A 14351-nucleotide genomic window follows, 5' to 3' on the forward strand; every position below is an offset into this window, starting at 1 on the left:
CAGGATAAGAGAAAATGAAAACATTACAATAGAAACTATCCATGAAGTACACAGGAAAAAAAAAGGTCTAAAAACAATGAACAGAACTTCTGTAGGCTGTAAGACAGTAAATGGTCTAACATCTTTATAAACATAGTCTCAGAAAAATAATGGGAAAGAAAAAAATTTGAAGAAATAATTGCCAAAACTTTCCGATTTCATGAAAAATACCAAAACAGCTAAATAAATCCTAAGCAAGAAAAGTGAAGAAAACCTCAACAAAGCATATCCTAACCAAAATAAAAGTCAATGATTAAGAGAACACCTTAAAAGCAGTCAGAGAAAACACATCACACACAAGGCAATAAAATTAAAACTGACTTCTTTTCAGTAACAATGCAAATCAGATGGCAATGAAACATTACCTTAGAACTGCTCAGATAATACCCTGAAAACACAATTTTATATCCAGCAAAAATATCTTTCAAACATAAAGGCAAAATAAAATTTTCAGGAAAATAAAAGCTAAGAACCAAAATTCAACCACACCAGTAACTTCATAAAGTATAAATGGCCTGAATACACTGATGAAAAGGAAGAAACTGCACAAAAAGCAAGTTAAAGGAAATAAGATCCAAGTATAAGCTGTCTTTAAGAAACTGTATATAAAACCACAGATGAAAAGGGGCGCCTGGGTGGCACAGTCGGTTAGGTGTCTGACTCTTGGTTTCAGCTTAGGTCGTGATCTAAGGGTTGTGAGATTGAGCCCTGCGTCAGGCTCCATGCTCAGCGTGGAGTCTGCTTGGGATTCTCTCTCCCTCTCCCTCTGTCCCTCCTGCTCATTCTCTCTCTCTCTCTCTCAAATAAATAAATCTTAAAAAAAAAAAAAAAAACAAAACCAGAGATGAAAACCATAAGGATAGAAAAAGATATACCATGAAAACATTAATCATAAGAAAGCTGCTGTAGATAAATTACACCAATGAAGAGACTTCAGGAGATGGGATATTACTAGAGGTCAGAGGAATATTTTGTTATAATAAATAAAAGCTAAGTTATCAAGAAAATGTAATAATCCTAAATGCATATGCAACTAATAACAGAGGTTCAAAATACACAAAGCAAAAACTGACTACTAAAAGGAGATACAAACATTCATACCGTTGATGATTTTAACACTCATGTCTCAGGAAATCATAGAATAATTATATAGAAAAGCATAATAATACAATAATCTTGAACACTGTCAAATACCTTGCCTTGTTATTAATAAACACTGCACCCAACAATAGAGCATACATTGTTTTCAAGTGTGCATGAAACATTCACTAAGACCATACACTAAAACAAGTCTTGATAAGTTTAAAAGACCTTATATAGGGGTGCCTGGGTGGTTCAGGTGGTTAAGCATCCAATTCTTGATTTTAGCTCAGGTCATGATCTCAAGGTCGTGAGATAGAGCCCCACATCAGGCTCTGCAGTGGTGATGGAGCCTGCTTAAGATTCTCTTTCTCCCTCTGTCCCTTCCCTGCCCCACTCAACCTGCTCATGTGCATGCTCTCTCTCAAAAAATAAAAACTAAATAAAAGAACTTATATAAACTTACGTTCTCTAACAACAATGGAATGTGATTAAAATGAGTAATAATAACAATACTAATACTATTAATACTAAAAGCTACTTAAAAAAACCCCCCACAAATTAAACAGCATACTTCTATATAAGCCATAAATCAAAGAAGAAATCATGAGACATGAGAAAATACTTTGAACTAAATGATAATGAAAACTCAACATAAGAAAATTTGTAGGCTACAACTCAAGCAGTTTATAGAAGGAATTTATAGCTTTATGTACTGGCATTAAACAAGAAGGAAAGTTTAAAACCAATGATCTAAGATTCTATTTTAAGAAGTCTAAAAAAGAGCAAAGTAACGAATAATGAGAGCAGTATATATAAGTCAAAAGTGAGTAAATGGAGATGAGAGTTGTTCTAGTGTCCCTGCATTATCTAAAAAGTGGTAAAAGTACTAATCCACTAAATTAGTAAAAATTAAAATTATAATCCCTAGTGTAATCACTAAGAGAATAGAAAAAGTATATAAATACCAAACTAATAGTAGGCAGACTACTGAATAATAAACAATACTCAGTTAAATCAATTTTTAAAAACAGGTAAGAAAGGAAGAAGGGAAAAAAACAAAACCAAACAGGTAGGACATATAGAAACCAATTCAAAACACTGCAAATTTAAACACAATTATATCGAAATTACATTTAATGTAAATTGAATAAATGCACTAATTCAAAGACAATTTTTCACACTGGGAGAAAAAAAGCCCAAGTATATGTTGTTTATAAAAAAAACAAACACAAAATCATCTAAAATACAAGGATAAGTAAGAAAGGTTCAAGGCAAAAATATGAGCCATATAAACCACAAACAAATGGAAGATGATATTATATTGATAGAAGACCAAAAAAAAAATAGTAGACTTAAAAATAAAAAGGATACTTTATATGTTCAACTGACCAGAGAGATACAACATCTGTAATGTGCACTATATATCAGTCTTGAAATATAAAAACACAGTATTACAGAACTATAAGGAAAGTCACACCCCCAATCATACTGGGTGTTCTTAACACACCTCTTTCCATAAATGAAGAAATGGACAAAACAGCTAGTACTGATAGTAAATACAAATATCATGATTAACCATGTTGGCCTGACATACATAGAAATTTATACCCAACAACTTCAAAATATATATCATCTTCAAAAACAAATAGTGTTTATAAAATCTCATCAGTGCTAGGCTATGAAATAAATAAAAGTGAAAATATTTCAGAAGTTTAAGATTATACAAAGTATATTGTTTCTGCATAGTGAAATTCAGTTCACTTTTTTTACATTGTTCTTTTTTTTTTTTTTAAGTAATATATATAATGTATTGTTTGTTTCAAGGGTACAGGTCTGCGATTCATCAGTCTTACACAACACCCAGAGCTCATCACAACACACACCCTCCCCAATGTCCATCACCCAACCCTTCCCACCCCCCACTTCCCTCCCCTCCAGCAACCCTCAGTTTGTTTCCTAAGATAAAGAGTCTCTTATGGTTTGTCTCCCTCTCTGGTTTCATCTTGTTTCATTTTTTCCTCTCTTCCCCTATGATCCTCTGCCTTGTTTCTTAAAGAAAAATAAAACTGGAAAAACTGTATGTTTTTTGAATATTAAGAAACTTCCCTTCAAGAGAAGATATTTGCAAATGACATATCTGATAAAGGGTTAGTATCCAAAATATATAAAAATATTTACACAACTCAACACCCAAAAGCAAATAATCCAATTAAAAAATGGGCAGAAAACATGAATAAACATTTTTCCAAAGAAGACATACAGATGGCCAAAAGAGACATGAAAAGACACTCAACATCACTCATCATCAGGGAAATACAAATCAAAACTACAATGAGACATCACCTCACACCTGTCTGAATGGCTAAAATCAACAACACAAGAAACAGGTGTTGGTGAGGATGTGGAAAAAGGGGAACCCTCTTGCACTGTTCGTGGGTATTCAAACTGGTGCAGCCAGTCTGGAAAACAGTATGGAGGTCCCTCAAAATGCTAAAAATAGAACTACCCTAGGAGCCAGCAATTGCATCTAGTAAGTACTTACCCAAGGCATACAAAAATACTCATTCGAAGAAATACATGCACTCCGATATTTATTTATAGCAGCATTATCTACAATAGCCAAATTATGGAAATAGCCCAAGTGTCTATCAACTGATGAATGGATAAAGAAGAGTGGTGTATATATCCTTCTGTATCTATATCTATGTCTATATCTCTAAATATGTAGATTATATACATACAAAGGAATATTATTCAGCCAACAAATGAATGAAATCTTGCCGTTTGCAATGACATGGATAGAGCTAGAGGGTATAATGCTTAGCGAAGTAAGTCAGAGAAAGATGAATACCGTATGATTTCACTCATATGTGAATTTAAGAAACAACACAAACAAGCAAAGGGGAAAAAAAAAAGAGAGGCAAACCAAGAAACAGACTCTTAACTACAGGGAACAAACGGATGGTTATCAGAGGGAAGGTGGGTGGGGGTATGAGTGAAATAGGTGATGGGGATTAAGGAGCACACTTGCTGTGATTAGCAAAGGTTGTTGTATGGAAGTGCTGAATCACTATACTGTATACCTGAAACTAACATTGCACTGTATGTTAACTAACTGGAATTTTTAAAAAACTTAAAAAAAAAAAAAAAGAGAGACTTCCCTTCAAAATAATCCATGTATCAAGAGGATGTCATAATGGAAATTATAAGATACTGTAAGCTGAGTTATAATGAAAACATGAAATATCAGAACTGGGAGAATAAAGTTAAATATATGCTTAGAAAGAATTTTATGGCTTTAAATGTATGTATTAAAATGTATGTATTAGAAAAAACAAAAACAAAACTCAATGATCTAAGCACCAGCCCAAAAGATTATAAAAAGTGCAGTAAATTAAACCCAAAGAATATAGTATATAAAAAGAAATATAAAGAGCAGAAATTAATGAAAACATGTAAGAGAGGTGATCATCTAATCATCTTCAACATATTTGTGTCTTCTAGATTTCAAGTGATTAGCAATTATACTGACAACCCCCACTTCCCATTGTGATTGCATAAGTAAATGCACAATTTGTGCATCTTACACTTTAATCACCACTTTTCTGCAGTTAAGGAAATTATCTGCCTAACTACAACCAAGAGGCTTGGCTTTTAATGGATGGGGTGAGGACAGAATATAGGACTTTGGGTGAACCTGTGAAGTGGGGAATTAATATGCAACTCTGTATCATGGTGAGAAACCAGAAGGTCTAATACCCTCAAATAAAGAGAGCTCAAATAAAAGGAGTTGACTGTCTCTACTTGAGTTTGAGTTAAAAACAATTTCCTAAATATTTCACAACTAGCCTGCTCCACAGCCCCCATGAGTTTGGTTTTATTACCAGAATCATCAGAAAATCTCCAATAACAAAATTAATATAAAGTCATTCTGACCAGTTATTTCTTTTCAGGTGACTGGCAAATGCCAACAAGAAGTGAAGAAATGAACTCTCCATCCAATCTATACAAAAATCCCATAGAAAAGTCTGCTAAAATTTATAAACCAAGGTTATAAAACACAAAGGAATAACCCACCATGAGTCAGAGTGACTAGAATTAGAGTTGCAAGAGGCTTACATATCAGAATTGTCAGGTGTGTGTGTTTTTGTACACATAATTTTTGATTTATGTTTTATATATTTACATTTGTATATATTTAATATATACATAATTTGAATATTATTAAAGTATATTATAAATATATATTATTTGAATTATTAAAAGTATAAAAGATCAAAAGGGCACGAATTTGAAAAAAATACAAAGAGAAGTTCTAGAAATTAAAACACACATTTTTAACACATTTAACAAATGAGTCAAGTGAAATATTAGACACAACTAAAGAGTGATTAAGTGAACTGGAAAAGAACCCTAAGGAAATTAGCAAGACTACTGCTCAGTATCTACGTATTCTCAGATTTATTGCTTTTGTTATAGATTTATCATTTTCAGAAATCAATGTACAATAAAAACAGAATTTTATTTATTAGCCATTCTATTTTTTTACTAAGTCACAACTTTTACATAGGTATCTTTATATATCACATTAAGATTAAAGTATAGGTGGTATGTATATAAAATAAGCAACCATGGATCCTTGGCCCTTGGTGACACGTAATTCAATGATTCAATATTTTATGTGAGTTACCTTAACAAAATCTCTATCAGTCTTCTCCTTCCATTCTTCACCAAATACAGTAGAAAAGGATCCTAAAGCTAAAAGAATAAATAGTATATTCAGTAAAATGGAATTATTCTTTCACTTAATTCCTTAATAGACAGATGTGGAAAAAAACAGTAAAAATACATTTAAGTATCTTCTTTACTAAAAACTATTTCATAGTAAATGATACAAAGTCATGATAATCTCTTTTGAAATACAAATTAATTATAAAATTTAAAGAAACTTGTCTTTCTATAAAATAAAAATACACAACTCATTTTTATAATATTTATACAAACAATAGAGAAAAGAAATGAAGAGTACTTTAACAGTTACTCTGCATTAGGTTTCATTTGTAGAGGAGAAAAATATCAAAAAGTCAAACTAATGCTATTGCTATCAGGTTGCCAGATTTTTAAAATTTTAAATCTTTATATTAATTTCAAAAATAACTGTGTAATTCATATTTCAAATAATATAGGGCAAGGCATTCTTTGGAAATAATTCCCACAAATGAAATCTCCCTTAAGAAACATACTCAGGCCTATAGGTTCTTTACATTTGATAAAATTGTTTAGGAGAAAAATCAAATCATTCAATTCAAAACCTTAATAACACCCTACCCCCCAGTCCCCCACAACAAAGTCATAAGTACATGTTGTATCATTTTTTTTCTCCTTTATGTTGCTGGCTCATATTGTCAGTTTATGGAACCAGACAGTTAAGCAGTATGATACAAATGTCTTAAACTGTGACACAATAAGCATCTGCCTTTAGAAAATTGGGGAAGTGCTTTCATCAACCATGGTATTAATTCTGTAATGAAAGCTACTTCTTTTGGAATACAGAAAGAAAAGTATATCGTGGCATTTGTTAATAGAAAAACTAGTTTTGTGAACAAAATTCTTTAAAAAACAAAAACACATCCTTAATGGATATGTTGTGACCACCATAACAAATGGATATATTTTCTGTTGTAAAAAGATTCACTGAATCTTTATAATCTTATTATGCCTTTAAGTACAGACCTAATATTTCCTTAATATTGAGTAAAATAAAATACTTTATGAAGTATTTAGATTAGAACAAGAATTTTCATTGAAAAAATATTAAAAAGGATGAGGAGTAAATTTTAACATAAGTTTATCAATGATATTAATATTGATAATAGGGTCATGAGGAAATGATAAAAGAACAGATGTGAAAGTTTTTAATAAATAAAGTGACCTAAAGAATTTCATAAAATATCAAACTTACATATAAGTAGCAGCTTAATTAGAAAAATGAAGCCCACATACCACTAAAGAGAAACAAGGTTTTGTTTGTCCTGAAAAAACCTTATAAAGAAAAACTTCACTGGGAAAAGAATACTGGATGGAAAATAAGATGAAAAAATTAAATTTTTCGTCAAAGAGAATTTTTATTATACTTCTTCAAACACACAACATAAACATTCACACCTTATAAAGGAAGTATCATCTATGTTTATCTCATTAAAATTCCATGCCCTAAAAAGTAAATCAAAACCTCTAAAAAGCCTAACCAAATCAAATATACTGACAATCCTCAAAGTCAAAGGATTTATTTTCCTAATGTAAATCACTGCTTTAAGTATAGGTTCTTCATAAAGTCCCTATGTACTCTGGAACTCTAAACTTCTGACTGTTGAAATGATAGTAATATTCCTTAAATAGCATTTGCTAGATTGATAGTTTTAGATTGCTACACTGCATAATGATTAGGCTTTTAGATAAATAAAGGTGACTAAAAAATGCACAAAGATAAACTAGGTCTGAAGGATGTCATGCCTCAGTATACCAAAACTGGTAAGATAACTTTTATCATATATATATTATATATATTATATATATATATACACACACACACGTAATCCTTATCCAATGATTAAATGGTCAAGACTTAAATTATTCTGGTTTGAGAATATTTAATTTTTCTAAAAACTTCATTTTAAGGTTTCTAAATGTGAAAATTTTAAACTTTATTCTATATTAAATGCTGAAAAATGTCCTTAAAAGATCAAAACAAAATATTAGGAACCATAGAACATGAAAGTGAGACAGAAATCTACCAAATTTAGATCTCCAAAGTTACAGTACAAACTGAGAAGTACTTTGTTCCTCCCTCATGTAACCAAGGAGACTTTCAGGCAGGGTAAGAAACTAATTTTCACTTTTGTTTAAACATTTCAAAACTGTCTTCATAAAACCTAAGTACCTGTCAAATTCTAAGGAATCCTACTTAGACAATCCCAAATAAAATTATGTTTAAAGAGTATACTACTTGACCCAAATCAAATTGCAGAAAAATGAACTCATTTGCAAACACGTTGCTATTTAAAGATAAAAACAATAACTGTCATGAATCTATAAAATATTAAAGAAATTCTCAAACTATCTCAACTGTGCTATACACATAATTTCTATATGATAAAATAATTTCAATATGTCAATACCTTACCCTTTTTTTTTTTTTCCCCATATATCTGAATTGTTGAGAAGACATTATGGGCAGTCTAGTCTTGAACTGCTCTTTTCCCCAGGCAGTTTAGTCTTGAACTGCTCAATCTTAAATCCCTCTCTCCCTGTGACTATGTGCACCCAGAACCTCCTTTTGATTCATGCTATCTACCCTTTACTTTAACCTTTAATAGTATATACTTCTGGAAAAAAAGAAGTTACAATGGCATTGGAATAGAAGGAGGGTTGATTAGCAAGAAAAAATTTTATATCAATAGCATTCAGCCAACATATTTAAAAAGAAAAACCATGAGCAGGAAAAAATTTCAAAACATATTTTCTAAATTCCTTTTAACTACAATTAGAGAAATGAGCAATTTAGTCTTAAGAGTAACCTAGACTTAATAAGAGATAGTCATAGAAAATAAAGAATTTGACTTATACAAATCTACTAGCAAATCCTGTAAGTAAAAAGGATGTGAAATATTTGATAACTCTTATTTTATTTAGTCAGCAAATTTTTAAATACGTTGACAAACTGTTTAATTAAAAATTGTAACGACACACTAGGAAAAAAACAATTTCTTCCAGGTCCTAGGTTTTTCTATCAAGATTTTGTATCAAAGCATCTTCTAACATCAAGAAACCCTTATCACTACTCTAAGAAAAAACCCAAGATTTTTATTTCAAAAGTTTTACTGAGATCATTACTATTCAAATGTTTAAGGTTAAAAAAACCCCACACATTATCTTAAATAACACATTTAATATAATAAAAGCAAATAAAGAATGCTATATACCAATAAAAAGTATTTTTCTCCTTAAAAACCTTTTTTAACAATTCCTAACACCTTTATAGAATGATCGTACAATAGGTTCAGCTTAAAACTTACTGTCATCAAACACCCCGGCATTAGCAAGTAATAAAGTGATGATTTTAGGGTCTTTTTCAAGTTGCATGACGTGCTTGCTTTCATTTGATAGAAGAGTGCATACATTAATAGCAAAGTCCACTTCATTTGGGAGTCCAGATAACAGTGAAAGCACCAATTTATTATAATCATTTGGCGAATTGAAGTCCATAGATAGCCCATAACTTTGACGCAGATAATCTAAGATAAAAACAAAAACACCTTAAGTATATCAAGGATTAAAAACCATTATCATTAATATTTTACAAATCCAGGACAGAGGCTTGTTTTCCTTTATAAAATTTAAATTGAGTAGAAGTTTAGAGTTCAACTCTAAACTTAAGTTAAAATTAGTCTTCAAAAAGTATTAAAATACAAAAAAATGTACTACTATTCCCTCTTGGATATCATTACCAAATTATTAATGTATCATTATTTAAATTTACATACTCTACACTTCCTACTTTTTTTTTTTAAGATTTTATTTATTCATTTGAGACACAGAGATACAGAGAGACAGAGAGAGAGAGCATGAGCGGGGGAGAGGCAGAAGGAGAGGGCAGAAGGAGAGGGAGAAGCAGGCTCCCTGCTGAGCCAGGAGCCCGATGTGGGGCTTGATCCCAGGACCCTGGGATCATGACCTGAGCCGAAGGTAGATGCTTAACCATCTGAGCCACCCAGGCACCCCTACTCTTATACTTCAAGGGACTGTATCTGGTTTTTATATATTATAAGCCAGGGACACTGGTTCCTTTAAAATTTTTTAACAATATCATGATTTTAGAGACTTTGCCTACCTTCTTTACCAAACCGTATGAGAATTACTACTTTTTCGGTCAGATTTATCACAATATAATTAATGCAGTAAAATTCATGCTTTTTAGTCCTGAGTTTTGACAAATGAAATCTTTTATTTATTTATTTTTAAGATTTTATTTATTTATTTGACAGAGAGAGACACAGCGAGAGAGGGAACACAAGCAGGGGGAGTGTGAGAGGGAGAAGCAGGCTTCCCGCGGAGCAGGGAGCCTGATGTGGGGCTCGATCCCAGGACCCTGGGATCATGACCTGAGCCGAAGGCAGACGCTTAACGACTGAGCCACCCAGGTGCCCCGCAAATGAAATCTTTTAAAAAACCACAACCACAATGAAGATAAAGAATATTTCCATCACCCCAAAAAGTTTCTTTATGCTCTTCTGCAGTTAAACCCCTGTTCTATCCACATTGATCTACTTTGTTTCTACAACTTTATTTCAAAATGATAAATAAATGGAATCATACAGTATGTAGCCTTTTATATCTGATTTCTTTCATTTAGCAAAATGCTTGAGGTTAATATCTATGTTGATGCATGTATCAGTAGTTTGTTTACTTTTAATGCTATAGTAAGGGTATAATACAATTTGTTTATCCATTCGCTAGTTGAGGGACATTTGGACTGTTTTCATTTTGGGGGACTTATGAACACAGTTGCTATATATAAACATTCACATACAGAACTTCGTGCAGAAATATTTTTTTATTTCTCTTGGACTGCTGGACCATATTTCTGGGTAAGAAATTCTGCAAAGTGGCTTACAGCATCTTGCATTTCCACTGACAATATACAGAGTTCCTGCTGCTCTTCATCCCTGCCAGCATTTTAATACTATCCATTTTATATATTCTGAATGTGAGTTATTTACCTAGTGTTTAATAAATATTTTCTCCCAAACAGTGGCTTATCTTTTTACTTTCTTTTTTTTTTTTTTTTTAAGATTTTATTTATTTATTTGAGACAGAGAGAATGAGAGAGAGAGAGCACATGAGAGGGGTGAGGGTCAGAGGGAGAAGCAGGCTCCCCGCCGAGCAGGGAGCCCGATGTGGGACTCGATCCCGGGACTCCAGGACCATGACCTGAGCCGAAGGCAGTCGCTTAACCAACTGAGCCACCCAGGCGCCCATCTTTTTACTTTCTTAAAAGTGTCTTTGAAGAGCACAAGTTTTAATTTTGATAGAAGTCTGATTTATAAATTTTTACCTTTATGGTTCATGCTTTCGTGTCCTAAGAAACCTTTGCATAAGCCAAGGTAACTAAGATTTTCTGTAGGACAATTAATTAAAAACATCTTCAAAACTTTAAAGGTAAGGACGATGGGCTTGCAGAACACTAATATATTAGAGTATTATAATATATAAGAAAAACGTCATATTTCTAGAAATACTGACTCTTAATTGGGGTAGTGCAGGCCTTGGTAGCTATGCCCTCAGACATAAACCCCAAGTACACTTTTCTTTCTTTCTTTTTTTTTTAAAGATTTTATTTATTTGACAGAGAGACAGCGAGAGAGGGAACACAAGCAGGAGGAGTGGGAGAGGGAGAAGCAGGCTTCCCGCCGAGCAGGGAACCCGATGCGGAGCTCGATCCCAGGACCCTGAGATCATGACCTGAGCCGAAGGCAGACGCTTAACGACTGAGCCACCCAGGTGCCCCCCAAGTACACTTTTCACATAAAGATTAATAACTAGTTTAATGGGAAGAGGCAAGAAAACAAGAGAAAGAAAACTTCTAGAGGACACATTTCAGAAATACATGAATTTTTTAAAAGACTTTTTTTTTTTTAAACCTTGCTAAATGGATTGCCAGTAGAAATCTATTGTCACAACATGCCACAAGAGAAAATCATATAGGTAAGAAATTTATTTCCCACTGTAGACAACTGAGATGACCAACCTCTTCAATTCTTTTTTTTTTTTTTTTTTTTAAAGATTTTATTTATTCATCTGAGCGAGAGAGAATGAGAGACAGAGAGCATGAGAGGGAGGAGGGTCAGAGGGAGAAGCAGACTCCCCGCTGAGCAGGGAGCCCGATGCGGGACTCGATCCCGGGACTCCAGGATCATGACCTGAGCCGAAGGCAGTCGCTTAACCAACTGAGCCACCCAGGCGCCCCCAACCTCTTCAATTCTAAAATATTCTAGGAATTTCTCCCTAATATAATGATAAATAAGTTCCACAACAGAGTAATAAATTACTATGACACAGATTCTTTACATCATTTCAAACTGAATAATATATGTTCATTTTCTATAATCTTGATAAATAAAATTTCTAATAACAGAAGATAAACATAAAATCTGGAGAAATGGTAACAAAACTTCTGTGAATATAGGAACAGATTTTGATATTTCTATACTGTACACTGGAATTGATGATGAGACACCAAGTCTCAACAATAGTTAAGTTTATAGCTTCCTTGAAAATTTCAGACAAATCTCTTTAATAGAAAAAAATTGGAACCCACATTCAACATCTGTCACAGTCTTGTTTATGTGGGTTCAACATGACCTTAGAATTGCTGTTGTTTGCTACTGAAGAATGAAAGATGCCATCAGATACTCAATTTAGTGCATCCTTATCTGAGTGACTTTGCCAAAGACATCTCTAATTAAAATAAAATAAATAAATATGATAATTATGAAAAGTCCTTTAATTATATCAGGCTTGGTAAAGATTTCTAACATAATGTAGGAGAAATTGCTTATAAGATTTTAAGATCTTCCCTTCCCTTCCCCAAGGAAATATGACTGAACAGCTACAATTTTATAATTGGTATGGGATTAGAAATTTATTTTCAACATTCTTGACTCAAAGTTTATACAAACAGATCACTGCTGACAAACCTAATCTGAGGCAATCACTTCTCTTTGTTTTCAGTTTAGAGGAAAGGGAGAATTATTCCTGAAGTGCTGTTCACACTGTAGAGATTATACAATACACTCTTTCTATTATTGGCAGTGATTATCATAGTCTGTCTGTTAGAATATGGAGGATCTAAAGGAAAATCTTTGCCTAAATAAAACCGATAAAATTTTTTTAAAAACTTCCTGTATAAAACTTTTCCAAATTTAAGCACCAAAACGGAAAATGGACAGAGTGCTTTACCAAACAGATTAGACTGGTTTAATGATCACTAATATCCTCGCTAGCTTGGAAATTCTACAATTTCAATGAGTTGTCATTTGTCAACTTTGCCTTTCACAATTTTTCTACCAAATATATTGCATATAAGTTTCTAATTTTTATTTTAACTTAAAAATTAATTTTTTATTTTAATTTTAAAATGTAAGAGAAGATGAACAAAAAATTCCTTAATAATCTCCCTATAATTCTGCAGAACTGACTGCATCCAAATCAATACCAACAACAACAACAAAACAGAGAAAGAAGGAAAGCAAAGAAAGGATTAGGTATTTATGGTAAGGAAAAATATGAAAAACTATGCAAATAAATGACAATACTGTCATATATTGATGCTAATAATAATATTAGTGTTTAATAATCCTAAACTCCAGGCAAAATCTGCTCAACATTTCTTGCCACTTAAAGCCAGAGTAAGTATCTTTAAGGAAAATCTGGTCCCATATTCTATCAATGTACAATATTATAACAAGTAAAACTGCACTCCATGCCAAATGTCCTAGAGCTACTGTCAATCGAAATATATTATTTCAAAATATTGTTTTAGAATAGTTTTTCTTAATATCAACAATATAAATGTCTCTAGATAAATACACTGATCCAAATACCTTTGTCCAAACCTACAAAGAAAGTAAGGCTGTATGATCAAAGATGAATCACAAATCTATAGGTTCTAATTAAAATTTCCTAAAGGCTCTTAATCTACCACTATGTAATTCTAATTTGGTGATTATTTGAAATACACACACAAATTGACAGCTATGAAGCTTACTCTATTTACCTTAATGACAACTGAAAAGCATCTTAATAAAGGACTGGTTTTGTATACTGATAATCATATTATTTTTCAGAACACTGTCATAATGTTGCTATGCTTCCACCTAAAAAAAAGCACCTTCTGGGGCGCCTGGGTGGCTCAGTCGTTAAGCGTCTGCCTTCGGCTCAGGTCATGATCCCGGGGTCCTGGGATCGAGCCCCGCATCGGGCTCCCTGTTCCGCGGGAAGCCTGCTTCTCCCTCTCCCACTCCCCCTGCTTGTATTCCCTCTCTCGCTGTGTCTCTCTCTGTCAAATAAATAAATAAAATCTTTAAAAAAAAAAAAAAATAAAATAAAAAATAAAAAAAAGCACCTTCAAATTCATAAGTGCTGCCCTATAATACTACCTCTTTTCAGTT

The 14351-nt window shown here is 32.6% G+C and overlaps 1 protein-coding gene across 2 annotated transcripts in view; it reads right to left on the minus strand.

The window, feature by feature from the left end:
• The window catches only part of ARID2 (AT-rich interaction domain 2), a 162003-nt gene that overhangs the window by 60746 nt on the left and 86906 nt on the right, over positions 1 to 14351 (minus strand). For both annotated transcript variants that reach the window (XM_032420868.1, XM_032420869.1), the window contains 2 exons: positions 9198 to 9416; positions 5813 to 5880 (listed from right to left, as the gene is read on the minus strand). In XM_032420868.1, the coding sequence (XP_032276759.1) occupies positions 5813 to 5880; positions 9198 to 9416 (287 nt within the window). The remainder of the gene's footprint in view (positions 1 to 5812; positions 5881 to 9197; positions 9417 to 14351) is intronic.

The sequence above is a fragment of the Phoca vitulina genome, unplaced genomic scaffold (assembly GCF_004348235.1).
Source record: "Phoca vitulina isolate PV1807 unplaced genomic scaffold, GSC_HSeal_1.0 scaffold23, whole genome shotgun sequence".
NCBI classification, from domain to species: Eukaryota; Metazoa; Chordata; class Mammalia; order Carnivora; family Phocidae; genus Phoca; species Phoca vitulina.